This window comes from Epinephelus fuscoguttatus, linkage group LG20 (genome assembly GCF_011397635.1).
Source record: "Epinephelus fuscoguttatus linkage group LG20, E.fuscoguttatus.final_Chr_v1".
NCBI classification, from domain to species: domain Eukaryota; kingdom Metazoa; phylum Chordata; class Actinopteri; order Perciformes; family Serranidae; genus Epinephelus; species Epinephelus fuscoguttatus.
This window is the reverse complement of record NC_064771.1, coordinates 36,920,893-36,936,014: the sequence shown is the minus strand read 5'-3', so window position 1 is coordinate 36,936,014 and position 15,122 is coordinate 36,920,893. Positions and strand designations below refer to the sequence as shown.

The window sequence follows — 15,122 nt, the reverse complement described above, 5'->3', positions numbered from 1 at the left end:
TGCGTAAAAGTAAAACAATGTAATGAGCCAAGCGTTGACCACAGCAGCAGTGCACGGGGAGGGCGTGCCGGTGTCTTACCTGAGGCAGCGTGTGTTGAGAGGTTGTCCACTCTTCAGACCAGTAGCCAGATACTCAAAGTCATCAGTGAACTCCTGGTTCTCTCCAAACTCCACCACGTCATTGAAGTGCTTCACATGCTGGACGACTGTATACAGCTGGAAAACACAGGGACGGGGGAATGAGTGAAAAAATACCTTTTTTAGAAACTCCCTTTCCTCTTATTTTAACAGTAGTTAATAGAGTGACAGGGATGTGGGAGAGGGAGGACTATACAGGCGATTCTACAGTAACTCTGCAGGCTGAAAGAAAATTTATTAAGTGGAATGAATAAAACTGCTGTCAAGTTAAACATTCCTGTGTACCTCCTTGTGCTCTTTGCGGCATTTGAGTGCAGTGACGGCATCCTGGTAGAGATCTGTGGGCAGGGTGACACACTTGGTGACCTTGGGAGGAGGGGGAGGAGCCTTAAAAACGCTGTCGTCTTTCTGAGCGTCAGGGGACTCCTTACTGGATCCTCCTGCTGAGACCGGCGCCTGGTCAAATGGAGGAGGGTTGATGTGAAATGGGTTTAGACACAGGGCTGCATATGGAACATAAATACTTTTTTGGTACTGAGCGAAGTCATCTGTAACACCAAGTTCTGAGAACTTACAGCAGCTGCCTGTGATCGTGAGAAGAAAGATGGAGGGGGCTCCTCTTCACTCTCCAACGTCCAGTGTCTGGCGTTGTACACAGCTTTGGTGGGAGACTGTAACATGAGCACAAAAGCCAGATGTATCATCAGTTAGACAGGAAGTACACATGTACAAATGTCTCGAGAAGACTGAAACACAACTACATGTTTTAACTGTCTATAATAAACACTGGCGGGTCATTTAGGAGTTTAAGTTCAGGAAATCACCCTGTAGATTATTGTTTTCTGTTTTGTCTGCTATCAGTAAGCCATCAAAAGGGGCTTTACATTTGGGGTTGTAATTTACACCAGTGAAAACGGAAGATGTGTACAGGAAGGTGACAACTTAACATCAGACACACCTTGTGACATAAATAAATAAAATCAAAGACAAAACATTTATTCACAAATTTATATCACAAAAAATTAAAATGTCATCTCCTCTAAATGAATAGCACTTTGAAATTACGCACTAAAGCTCACGGAGTCATTGGAGCACCTGACTGAAAGATAAGGCCTCTTGTATTTCACATCATTTTGCGTTCATTTTTTTTTTTAATTAACTGGTTAGTTACAGGTTAATGGGTGACTGGTTTCTGAAAACAAAGCTAACCATCTCGAGCTCTGCCTTGAACTCAGGATCCCTCTCAGAGATGAAGCCATGACAGTCAGAGCAGATGATCTAATTTATATCAAGACTCCTCTACAGTTAACTTCGACCGGGCTACGTTTGAATCCACTTCTTTTTTTTCAATCTCTGTCGTTTTGTGAAGTTTATTTGATTCCATTTTAATGCTAATGATCTTTTATTGCAGATTAATCTCTGACTTTTTAATCTGAAGTCAACAAACTTGTTTCCCAGTGAGTGACATCTCTGCATTGTGGAATTCAGCTGTTTAACTGGCAGTTGTCAAAACCTGAGCATATTTACTTTATCAAATAGAACACTGACTAGAAGATGAAAAATTAATTCTTTTGTAGTCAGAAATAACATTTGAGAAGTTGAACACGTAATGTTTTTGGCTTGAAGTATTACTTCTTTTTGTATGACGCCTTACAGGTCTCGTGTTAACAGAATGTGCTCTCTCCACAGTTTTCTATTTAAACACAAACTACAATAAAAGTGGTCAGTGTGTGTCCACATTACAACACACCTCATTTCACAATCTAACAGTATTTTCAGTCAGTTCTCGTGAACTTGATAAGCATGATAAGAGCGAAGATGAAGAAAGCAGAAACAAGATTGGAGATAAACGCAGCTGCAAAGAGGAAGAAGAAGAAACTGAAGGAGAAGCAGAAAGAGGTGAACGAAAACAGGAGAACTGGACGCATATTAAACTGGTGAGAGTCCGCCAGCACTGATCAAACAGCAGGAAACACACACACACACACACACACACACACACACTTATAAAAACACATCCACCCTCATCCTTTCATCCTTGGCTCGTCTCCTGTCCTCTTGATATATTTTTGCCAAACCTGTGGTTGGTGGTTGCCGGGGCGTTCATAATGAAAGACAAAAGAGGGACGGGCAGGACGGAGAGAAAGAAAAGAGAGTTGGCTGAAGAGCAGAGTGGTGGAGGAGGTGTGGGGCGGGGGATTCTGCACCACAGGGTTAATAAGCAGAGACAAAAGAGGAGTTTGGGGATGAGCTTCGCTGTGCTGGAACATCAACACACCGAATTAAAAGCCTCCTACAGTAATCTGAATGACACAGACGGACACCTACCACACCCGCCCCGCCCACCTGCCGCTAAGCAGCATGGGAGAGATGAGAGTGAAAGAGGAAGGTGGACGAGTGTGGCCATATTCCTGCTGATTTGGCATCACGGGGTGAGCGTTAACCACAGACTGCCTTCTCATTGGTCACAGTCGACCGCACAAGCTTTTAAAAAACAACTTTAATCATTTACTATTCAGTTATTGGCTGCGGTTTCATGATGTTTCTCATTCAGAATGAAGTAAATCTGAATGAAATCATTCGGAATTAAAGTCTTTCCAGGTAGTTTACATGGGAAATGTTCATTCCCAATGAGGGTTTACACGGGAGATCAGTTTAATCGCCTTTATTCGGTCTGCGCAAGGTTTAGGGCAGGGAAGGTTTCTGATTGGATAGGGGGCGGGGCGGATGTTACATGTTTACGTTTACTGGAAGAAAACACTGTAGTCCTCGCTCCGGATAACAAGATGCTTGACGACGCCGTTCTTAGTGCCTTCTTCAGGCTTGTTTTGCTTATATTCTTGAAGCAGCAGTACGACAACAACCTTGTTCTGCTAATGCTTCATCTGTTGAGGAGGAGAAGGGAGGCAGAAGGTCGAAGAAGGGAGATAGAAGACCGTGCCGTGGCGAATGGAAACTGGTGAGTGCAACGAGTCTGACTGCTCTATCTCAGCCCGTTGCTATGCGCACTATATACGTCATCGCACCAGAAGGGCAAGGAAACGAGCATGTGCAGAAAGACCAGAATGAACTTAAAGAGGAATGAGTGTATACAAGTGCCAGAAATTCTTTCATTCAGAATTAAAAGGGAATTAAACTGTCCATGTAAATGTACTCATTGATTTAGTTCATCAATGTGATTATTTATCAACTGTCTTTTGATAAAACTGCTTGGTGGGTACAAACGTCACCATACCAGACATTCAGCAGTCAAAAAAAGTACCTCAAAGTACTCATGTGGGCAGGAAACATATACTAATATACAGTCTACAGTATATGAACGTGTTTCTCCTCTATTGTTGTTGTTGTTGTTGTTGTTGTTGTTGTTGTTGTTAAGACCTTGCACACGCAAGATTTGACAGCTGGTCTTTGTGGCAGGCCGTTTATTCCTAATCCAAGTGAATTATGTGCCAAACTGAAGAAATTCCCTTCAGGTGTTCTTGAGGCAATCTTGAGATATCGCATTCACAAAGATGGGACAGGAAAATGGAAGGGCGGATGGACAACCTACGAACATAATGTCTCCGGGCCACGGCTATGTTGGTGTGGAGGTATGATAAGAAAACAATCCCCAGCCTGAGTTTGACCTACAAACATGATGGACAGACTGAACAGATCTTTTGTGGGATGACAAAAAAACACGACTGGTACAACGGTGAGTGGAGCCACGCCAGAGCTGTGAAGAGGGTCAGTGTTATGGACGTTATCACTGCTTGTCCCATAAAAACGTCCCCCAAATAAACCTCCTCCTAAATATGGATGAGTCCATCTACGCACTGTCATTATGGTAAAATCCAATATCTCCCAGCATCCTTGGTAGAATAACCTAACAGCACTCTGGCTCCACCGACGCCGCAGACTCACGGTTTACTGTAATTGAAGCAGAGTTTTGACAACTCCTCCGTAGGCAGGTCACTTCATGGGGCTATTGTTTTTATAATGAGCTCAACTCGGCACTCGCTCACAATTATGTTAACTGGAGATGGAGTGAGGGAGCCAGAACGCACAGTGTCGGAGAGAGAAAGACAGAACAAAGGGGAGGGGGGTGAGGTGGAGGAGATTATTCAGGAGGTAAAAAGTAAAGACGAGGTGGTCAAGAGGAAGCGATGGAGACAGAGAGGAGAGCAAATTATTCAACGGAGAGGGAGGAAAGTTACGGTGAAACTGGAGAACAAGAGGGAACGAGAGAGAGTACATTAAGTACATTATTATGCTCCTATGGGCGATGTGTCTGCTAATACTCTTACAGCCGGTCTGCAACGGGCAGATGCAGAGGAAATTAACTTTGCATTTGGCACTTCAAAAGTTCCCCGCAGGTGCTGAGAGAGAAGTTCCCAACAAAGTTATCTCTGCCTCCACTAAAGCTTCTGAGAGCATGAAACACAGGTCACTTACAGGGCTGCTAATTAACACCTAATGTTATACAAACTGATTTCTCTCTGTTTGAGTGGAAGTTATCACATTTTGAAAAAGCCTTCCTTTGTTTTTGAAGGAGGGCTGAAAATGTGGATGTACTAAAGTAACTGACTTTCTCCTGATTAAAGGACCATGCACCATTAGGAGAATAAAATCATAAATAATGTGCAAACTATAATATAAAAACCAAAAGCATGCATCTGCTTTGATCTAGCTGATCCAGATCCCCATTTAGGAAACCAATTTAGATTCAGAAATGAGTCTCCTTAATTATAATCATGAATCACTTTTCCTGACAGTTAAAATGCTGCAAACTAAAACGAACCTGTTTAACAAGCAGCTGTGATGAAGAGAGGCCTAGCAGAGCTCGTTACGACAAACTAAAGAAACTGCGATGAGACCTAATTAACAACGCTCCTACAGCATAACAAGATGAAAATCAAATTATCTTTTCAATTCAAGTTTTGCACCTGATTTACGGCTTAATTGCACTGAGATTCGTGCAAGATCATAAACATAACCCTGAGAAGGAAACGCTGACAGTTCATACACAGTAAATACTTCAGACTGGTGCAGGTCTGGATTAGTGACACTGATCTCCACTATAAAAAGGCTCTTATGAAATCAATAGTCTGATATCCAGTCAGCCCTATCAGACTGAGCACCGAGTGACAGGCCATTAGCGCGCTGATGAATAAAAGAGATGCAGTTCAGAGATGTTCAAAGACTCAGTGCCTCCACTCACTCAGCCATGAATAAACCAGAACCGAGCTCCTCTGCTCTGCCCACACACACAGACACACACACACACACACACACACATACACACAGGGTACTGAGTCATACTGGGTGTAGGTGGAAAGTCCCGTCCCCACAGGTACATGCAGATCTCTTTTTGAAACCTAACGAGGGAAGGTTTTGCTGTTGAGGATTCAAATATTTCACTCGAGTGTTTCACATCAGAGGTCGACCAACGCATCAGTTTGGCCGATGAGTTGGCGCCGAGAATTTGTTTTCTAAACTACTGTTATCAGCAGAACTTGCCTCTGATAGTGGCCGATGGCTGCGCAGCCTCCACCAATCCCACAGAGACATTCGTCCTTGAGAAGAGCTGAAGAGGGGAGGACTGTGCTAACTGATAAGTGGGTAAAGCCCCTGAGAAAGCCGCTCCCCTCTGCTGTGTGACTGCAGCCCTTTTTAAACAAAGATGGCGCTATAGAGCCGATACGAACTCCCTTCTTTACACCGCCTTTGCATTTTTATACAGAGCCAAACAACAGAGGCATCGTGTCTCTCCAGAGGATGACTTAGAGAGCAGGCTGGCGCCTCAGAAGCAAAAGAGGCTTGACGTGTAAGTCAACAGTGTCGGCCTCTAGTGTGACGTGCGTCGGCAGAGCAATTATGTAACATGTCAATAACAATCATTTACCGTCCCTGTTATATGGCAGCTCATCTCATCCTCTGCTCGGAGCTCCTTGACTTCATTGTTTTCACCGTTCAGGGATATTTACGGCTGCTGTTCTTCTTTTATGAGTTAGCTAGCTGCTAACTGCTACACTGCGTTTTAAAGCTCCTGTAATGGGTCGCGTGTATAAAACACCGTCAAAACATCACACCTGTCCTGTCCATGGTCCCGTCCTGCCAGCTGTCACTTTTACACAGCTGCCAATTCTGTGCTGTTACCACCTCCACTGGTCTGAAAAGGGTCATTTACACGAAGAAACCAATGAAAATGTCTGACCGTAGAGACAACCAGATACAGAACCTTCTGTCGAAAGTCATAATCGAAATCGTCAGACATATTAAAGGAACAGAAAGAGACTCGGTTGTTAATAACCACATTACAAACCTGCTGTGTAAACCAAACACTGTGATTTTTGCATCAAACTTTCTGCATCACGTCCCGCCTCCTGCAGGCGTTACCTAGGCGCCACCCCTCGTCTAAACCAAATGGAGTACTTCCAGTTGGTGAGAAGACGTCTGATTTGTGTGCTGGGTTTACGGGTTTGGAAACGGCTTCGGTTTGGATCTTTTCATGGGATTTATTGAAAAGAAAAAATATCAATTAGCATGAGTCAGCAGTGTGAGGACCCTCTGATTATGTGTCAGTAAACTGCAGCATCTTTTCAGTGAAGAAGGAGTAACATGACATAACACCTGGTGTGGCCTGGCAGTGATGTGGGTGAACGTGGTGTTGTGTCTGACCTTCTTGTGTGCACTGAAGATCCTTCTGAAGGTGTCTGGGTTCTTCTCGGCTGGTTTGCCCGGAGGCTGCCTCCTGGTAACCCCAGCCAACACTCTGAGGCCGTCCTCTGAGAAGTCCAGGAGGTCTGCAGACAAACATACATACGTTTCTCAGGGTTTTCAGTTTATTTTCTGTCGCCGTGTTCAGACCACGTAAACACACTGAGACTGTACATGCCAACGACATTTACATGCACACAATATTCAGGTTTCTGCCCTTATTCTGAAAAAGACAATATTCAGTTTTAAGCTAACTTTACAGCACTTTTAACTGGTTACATTTTTTTTTACAATTATTTAGGGGTTGATTTTTTATCTCTGATGGCCAAATAAAGCTTCTGTAACTCAGTGTGTTAAATGAGCATATGATATCATCTCACATCAATCACAGGCTCCTGAACTGAAACTAATATTAGTCAGTATTAGTTACTTCGGGGCGGGTTGAAATCACGTCATCAGAATAGGAGGGACAAGGCGACTGATTTTGAAACTGCGATGGTAAATGTGTTGAACAAACTGGAATGTACATTTTCTTTAAAAGCAGGGCAAACAGCTGCACTGAAAGCTTTCATTGAAGAAAGGATGTGTTTGCCGTCCTTCCTACTAGCAGACTCCAGGATTTCAGCAAACATAGTATCACTATCCAAAGACTCTATATTAGAGGTGTTGCAGTACACAAAATAGGTTTGGTTGGAAATGATACAGTGGTGTCACCGTTCGGCACATATACAGCAAAAAAAGTAGGAACGCCAAAGAAACTTCCTTGATTTTTAAAATTTTAAATGAATAAATACTAACATAATTTGGCCTTTTGTGTTTTTTGTACAAAGCAGGAGCTACTGTCTGGCTGAAATGGACTAATTAAAGTCTGGGTAAGGCAAAATCAGAATTTTTTTTTTCTTAACACTTCCTAAATGTTAGAAACTACTTACTGAAAACACGTGGAAAGACTGAACTGTGGAGTTAGACAGTTTAACTGTTTTTCACCATTTCTGTGTCCTACTATATAAAAACTACATTACTACTGAGTTCATAGTATCAGTGTCGTTTCTTTCCCCCACTGTGTGTTAGTGGTCAGTTTGCTGCGTCCCACGAGCCCTCTGAGCCCATTCAGTCAAATAAATTTGTGAATAAACATCTCAAATGTCACAGTCATATAAACACAAGCTAAACAGCTGTATAGCTAACAAACCTTTCAGTCTTTCTAGATGAATCTGTGACCCTGATCACTGCTATGGGTGTGTGCTTTGTGCTAATGTTGGCTGCTGAACGAGAGGCTGTATCCTCACAGCAGGCTCTCGGGCAACCGTGTGTGCTGCTGGCTTGGCTGTTAAAGAGTCTGTCTGTAACTGTACTACTGGGTTAGCTGCTAACTGGAGTCTGTAGCTGTGCAATGGCTCGTCCTTTGGCACAGTGTGTTTTTATCCACCACCCTCTCTCTCTCTCTCTCTCACCATCGCCCTCATAATTCAATGCCAAACAGCAGATCTGTAGGTTATCTGTTGCTGGTCTGGTCATGCTGCTATTAACTATCTTGTAACAAGCTAGCTTAGCGTAGCTGCCTCCCAGTGTGTCTCACTGCTCACTCTCAGGGGTGGGAGGGGCAGACAGCATGTTGTCTGTCCCGTCCTGTGGCTGCCTTGTTGAGCACTGTGGCACTGAGAAGATCAAATTAAACACAGTTTAAGCTGTAGATTTTAATTTCCAAGTGTAACAGGATACCACTAATTCAAGGTAAAGTTTGGTTTGTAACGCATACTGAACTAAAACCCTCATACCCAACGGTTCAATACAAATACAGTACAGTATTGTTGCTCCCCCACTCTATATAATATCGTGATGAAACTATTGAGTTACACCCCTACATGTGACCCATAGCATGGAATATTGTCATCTTGAGAAGAACAGTGGAAAATTAGTGTGCATGTAAATGTAGTTACTGACTGGCTGCTGAGGATGAGCTCAGCTGAGACATGGTTGTTAGTGGTGTTAGGACTTTGTGTTGTGTGGGAGGATGGGTTCAAAGTGTACGCTGGAGGTATGGGGGTAAAAACACAGCGCTGTGTATCAGTGATGGTGTGGGCGCTCTGTGTTGGTGTTTACATGTCAACATTACACAAAGCAAATGACCTCAAGTCTTCAGTTAGACTAGAAACCCCGTTACACAGACAAAACTCCCTGTTAGGTAAGCTGCATGTGTGTACGTATGAACCTGCTCGTATCCTGCTTTCCGGCCTCTCAGAGTTCTTCTTGTTCTCCTTAACCATCGGCCTCTCCAGCCTCTCAAACCTCTCCAGACTCTCAAAGGGATCCGGCGGCTCAGCGGTCGGTGTATCTTCCACAGTAACCACTGGGGTTCTCTTGGCGGCTGCAGCCTTCTTGGCCCTCCTCCTCTCTTTAGCGCCGTGGTCGTCATCGTCGTCTGCGCCATCGCTGTCGCTCATGTCGTCAAAGCCAAAGTACTGGATCTTGTAACTGGATCGTCCGTCTGCGTTGTCTGCGCTGTTCTCCTGATGGGCCTCTGCGTCATCGAAACCAAACAGGTCCAGTTTGCTGTCCTTCTTTGACTTTGTCTGGGTTTGTTTGAACCTGAGGCGAGGACAGGGACACATGAGAAACAAACACTGTTTACATCCTGCACTCAGGAAGGAGACAAAGCCAAAGCTTGTTTATGAATTTCAAAAATGAATTAAAATCAATTTCAACGATTCACTCAGGTGCACCATTCTGCAGCGAGTCCTGTCGAGTGCATTTCTTAGTTTCCAACTTCAGGCTTCGGTAAAATGTGTTCAGCATTAGCTGACATGAAAGAATGGCCAGCCAAATCTTAATTAACACTTTCACAAGACTCTTCCCTGGTGAGGAAACTAATCTGTTCATTCCAACCCAGGTAATGAAAGCAAACTTAATTAAAATTGTGTTTCTTGCAGCATTTCAAAAATATTCAGAAGACATCCTGTGACAGTACGGGACAGTCTCACTTTGATGTGTGTCATCCAAGTAAAATGTATGTATTGTCCTAGGCAACAAAAAAAGGATTAAGTATGACAGAGAGATATGTCACAGAGGAGTGAATGTGCAGGGAGGTCTGAACCTGAGCTGAGGCCAAAATGAAACAGAGCTTTGACCTGGAGCCTCACACAGAGAGAAGAATACATGTAAAATGCGTGAAATGAAAAGCTCCCAAAAAACATGAACTGTCCCTTTGTCTGTGGGCGGACACACACACCTCGATACAAAACCTGTTCAAGCCATTTGCTTTACCGATTGTTCCCAGTTCATCAAGTTTCTCAGCGAAACCATTCAGGAAGTAGCTAGAAAGAAGTTTTAAAAACATAAAGCGGGAAAACTTTAAATGTCTTTGACACTGTGCCATCACTCAGAGATGAAATCTAGTTTGATCTACAATAATTGTAGATGTTTAGGTCTCCCCTTTGGTTCCTCTTTATGTTTGTTAAAATTATGTGATTCCAGATGGTCTGACAGCATCATATACCCGTTTATTCTCTTTATTAAAGCTATGTGCTGTTTTAAATATTCCAACCTGACATTAAAGATGATATAAATCCTAATCGCACCAAAAGCATTTCAGCAGCTGGAGGAGGCTTTCTGTAAATGTTTTTAATACGAATGAAACTTTTTGCTCGCTGTTTTTGCGTTGCTGCATGCCTCATGTTTCTGAGCTCTAGACGCCTGGCATTTGTACCAGAGTGCTCTGAACTCTGTGAACTGAAAAAACTGAAAAGCATCCCACGTCATGGTTCCAGAGGTGCATATTTAACGGATTCAGTGTGGACAGAAAGGCACTTGCTCGCTGTTAGGACACAGTTTTAGGCCTAAATATTTGCAGAGGGAAGTACTTATACCAGATATTAAGACCAGAGAGATTTAAATATATCGGACAAATTTTCCTGGTCAAAAGCCAAATAATGGGGAGCTGAGCGCAGCAGCACTGATGATAAGGCTGCCTGCTGTCCGAGACACACGGAGAAAAAGACAAAGAAAGGGGAGGAGAAGGTCGAAGTTGGATTATTGCATGTCTGTGAAACTTATAATAACTTGTCACCTTTATGACCCACCCGTCCTCAACCCGAAATATTTTCTAACAAGCTTACCCGAACCAACGTCCCAACCTCGTACAGATCAGGGCTGTTTATTTCCTTTAATTTGGCAAAGGTGTACTACTTAGCTTCTTTGTTCAGCTTCTCTCTAAGGAAATGTTGCTTTTGCTCTTTGACCGTTCCATTCTTGTTTTTGTCTCCATTAAAGATGAGTGTCCTAAAGTACAGATGCTACGACCCAGAATGCAATGCACCTTGACGGAAAACATAATAGGTCCCCTGAACTGTTTTTCATAGCTGCATCATTTCATCAGATGGAAATATTCTGAATGATTTGTGCACCATTTTAGAAAAGTTTCTCCAAATATCAGCCTGGAATATTTTGTATATTTGGAAACTCTGAACCTTCAGTAGCACTAGGAGAAGTTCTGTGGGTTTATGAACCTTCAAAACAACCACCAATTAAACTTAGAGAGCAGATAGACTGATTAAAAGGTCTCTCTCTCTCACTCACTCACTCACTCACACACTCACACACACACACACACACACACACACACACACACTTGTGGAGTCATGGTGAATTTCCAAATCAGTCCTGCACCCACTTGTCTCACTTGTTGCTGGTTATTTAAACAACATATTTGTTCTATTTTTTAAAGAAATAAGTCAGACAAAAGGCCCGGCCCTGTTACTGTGTGTTGTTCTACCTCGTGTTTTGTTGTTCAGTCTTCTTCCGTTGCCATCCCGCCTCTCCCAGCTCTGTGGTGCTGCCAGAACCTGCACTACTGCTGCCACTAGAGGGTGCTGCATCAGAACTAAACTCCTCCACACCTCGGTCCTGGATCGTGACGTTACACATCGACACTGAAGAGGGATGCAGCACCGTGAAGTCCCTCGTCCTGCCCCGCCCCCGCCCCCCTCCTCCACCTGTCGTCTTATTACTGCCGTCAGACGTGGATTTGGGAAGATCTGTGGCAGAAACAGCACTGGCAAAGCCGCTTGAGTCCGAGGCTTTGCCGGAGCCCTGTTTGTTAGGCCTCCTGTATGTCCGACAGTTTCTTACAAGTGACGAGGAGGAGGAGGAGGTCTGAGAGTAGTCCAACGTCTCCACAACGAAGTCCGTGTCACCTCCCAGGTCCTCGCTCTCGCTGGGGCTCTGGAGCCGTGGGGGAGAGGGGGGCTTCTCGTGCCGGATCTGCCTTAGTTCAGAGCTGCCCACGGTGCTGCCGGCTGAAGCCCAAGAGAGCGTGGGGGCGGGGTTGCGAGGTTCCTGGTCAGGTGAGGGCGGACGGAGACCCATGATGGCATCCCAGGAGTCGTAGGTGGACTCTGCCTTGGACCCTGTCTTCAGGGCGGTGGTCTGCGCCAGGGGCTTCTTATCACTCTCTGAAGCGTTTTGGTACCATGAGTAGCTGTGCTGGTTCTCTGACAATGCAGAGCTCTGCTGGGACTTCCCTATGGCAAAAGAAAAACAGACCCAAAATGAGTCCTGTCAAATACAACGAACTAGTGACATCAAATCTTTGTATGTTCTTAAGTTAAATGAATATGAAAACTTCACACTTTTAAAGGATCTCCACTTTGGTCACTTTAACACTAGCCTCTTTTACACTGCCTGTTCAAGGCGGGAGTATCACATCACTGTTTGAAATGTACAATCGCAGAATGGGGGAGCAGAGTATTCCCAACTTTAAGCTGGCAGCAGAGGAAGTTTTGAACCCATGTAAGTGTTCAACCCACCACTGGGGATTTGAAAAGCGGCTAGCAGCAGTTAGCAGCCAAATCAAAGAAGAAGCACCAAAAACATCCGCAAAGAGAACAGACAGTGAAGTCCAGGGGCTCCTGACCCTCAGAGCAGAGGACAACATCAGCTGCCAAATACATATTTGTATGAACTGAAACTCAAAACTATTCTGTGAATTTTCAAGAACACATAACACAGATTATTTTTCTTGCCCTTCTTGCCAGCGCATTTCAAACATATCGGATCCAAACATAATTTCAGTTAGCTGGCATACATGAAGGGAGAGAAAGAAACGTCCGTGATGGTAAACAAAATATTGTCACACACTGATGCATATGCATTGATGCAACATCTGCAGGAAGTGAATTTGCTACGATGTTGCACTAAGTGGAAGGTTACCCACAGGAAATAACTGTGACTGTTTTATTACACACAACATTTATGACTTATTCAAATCTTTCAATGATTTTAACTAATTCCATGACTCTTCCAGAATTTTCAGGACTTTTCCAGGTTTTACTTGACCAGGATAACAGATAAATCATTGTTATTACCACGGTATGCCACTGATGCTTTTTAAAAAGCATTGCCCAGCGCTCACATTACATTTCACACACATCATGCCGGTCTTGATTTCAGAACGCCAGCATTACATCTACAATCACACACTGGTGCGGCATGATGATAGCGTGATTTAAAAAGCAAAGCTGTCGTAATAACAGGTCTTCGTTGCAGCCCAATCGCAGATCTCTGTGTAAAAAGAGCTCCTGCCTACTACTGGACAACATTAAGCTTCTTATATCCAGATATCTTAATATACACTAGGATGGCAACTATTTGATATTTTTATTATCAATTTATATTATTCTTCAGATATTGTAATTTGTTGTATGATCCATAAAATGTCAGGAAATGGGCCGCGGTGATGACCAACAAAAAGGATGGATATCATTTAGTATTCAGGAGGGAAAAGGGCTTTAGGTTGACACCAGAGTGATAATGGATGCAAACTTCTTTCACATCTGTTTGTGGAGATAGCTACGGTCCGTCCAGTTTTCAAACATTAAAGGTTTTCCAATTGTTTTACATTTTTTTAACCAGCTACATTTACTGCACTGCGCCCACAGTTTGCTTCTTCACAGGCTGCAGCAGAACCATGTTGTGCATAAAGATTGCACCATTTTGAAAAGCACTTTTACACACTGAAAACAGGTCACACACACACACACACACACACACACACACACACAGCTGGAGCTGCGACCAAGCTTCACGTCAAACTTATTTGCCACTTGGTGTGTGTCTTTAAGAAACTCAGAAGGGTCTGGACCCACTTTCCAGGACAACACACACACACACACACACACACACACACACACACACACACACACACACACACAGGTTATTAGCACCCTGTAGTCGCTTCTGCCTTCATGGATAACAGACGGGTGACAATACCGGACTCGTTACTCTGAGCAAAGACAGGAAATTGCTTCACAGTGTAACATCAAAGAATATCTGTATCTGCTGCACAAGAGCTTGTGGGGTATTTTTTTTTTGGAGGCAGTGTTGTCGAAGTGTGGCAAAACTAGAAAGTAGGACATTTCACTACTTTTTGCTCTTCAGCCTTTATTTGGTGAACGAGAAGTAAAAACTCACAAAGGATAAAACATGTGGACAATGACAAAAAGGACATTTCTCTCCTTGTGTCAGCTGCTCCAGAGCATCAGCAACAGTCTTTGTCCTTTACAGAAAGATTAAATTGGCCTTAGCCAGGTGCTCTGTCTGTACATTCAATGTATACAGCCAATTACTCAAGATCTGCAATCAGCTGACATGACCTGCCAGTCCCAGAGCACTCTACGTCATCTTTTTCAACTCAGAGTATTGTTATTTTGTCTCAGGTATTAGGACCACCTGAGCTTTTTATGGAGTTCGCTCTGTTAGACATATAATATAAGATAGCAGAGCATTATCATTCATTATACTGCATTTCAGGCTTTTATCTGACTCTCATGACCACAGAGGATGGCAACAGAAGGAGGAGGTTTGAGACTTACTAAAGGACACATCGGCTGTAACAGAGATTTGTGACTATTTGAGGCGGATTTGTACTTGTACGTCACCTCTAGTGGGCGGTGTGGTTTCTGTTAAGTGTTGTAACATCTGATTGATTCAAAGCACACATTAAACATGGCTTAATAGAGACACTTTCACACGCAAGTACACAAATCAGTTTCTTGTAAAAAGATTCACAGACAAACACTTGTCTTTTGCTGGACACCTTTTCTCCACAAATATAGCAAGCTAACATTATTAGCATAAGCCTATGACAATTTACGTTGCATAAATTAGCGCAGCAGCTAACAGAGTTTCCTCTACTCATATGAAACCAGGGACAACAGCAACATTTAACAAAGGTAATGTTACAAAGTTCAGCTCCATTACAGCTCACAAAGTTCACTGACAAAACAACT

The 15,122-nt window shown here is 43.5% G+C and overlaps 1 protein-coding gene across 1 annotated transcript in view; it reads right to left on the bottom strand.

Annotated features, from left to right (window-relative positions):
• Positions 1-15,122, bottom strand: part of waplb (WAPL cohesin release factor b) — a 37,811-nt gene that overhangs the window by 14,822 nt on the left and 7,867 nt on the right. Inside the window, exons 3-8 of the mRNA XM_049563250.1 lie at positions 11,609-12,356; positions 9,050-9,426; positions 6,799-6,923; positions 714-809; positions 424-594; positions 80-216 (exon numbers count right to left, since the gene is read on the bottom strand). Coding sequence (XP_049419207.1) covers positions 80-216; positions 424-594; positions 714-809; positions 6,799-6,923; positions 9,050-9,426; positions 11,609-12,356 — 1,654 coding nt within the window. The remainder of the gene's footprint in view (positions 1-79; positions 217-423; positions 595-713; positions 810-6,798; positions 6,924-9,049; positions 9,427-11,608; positions 12,357-15,122) is intronic.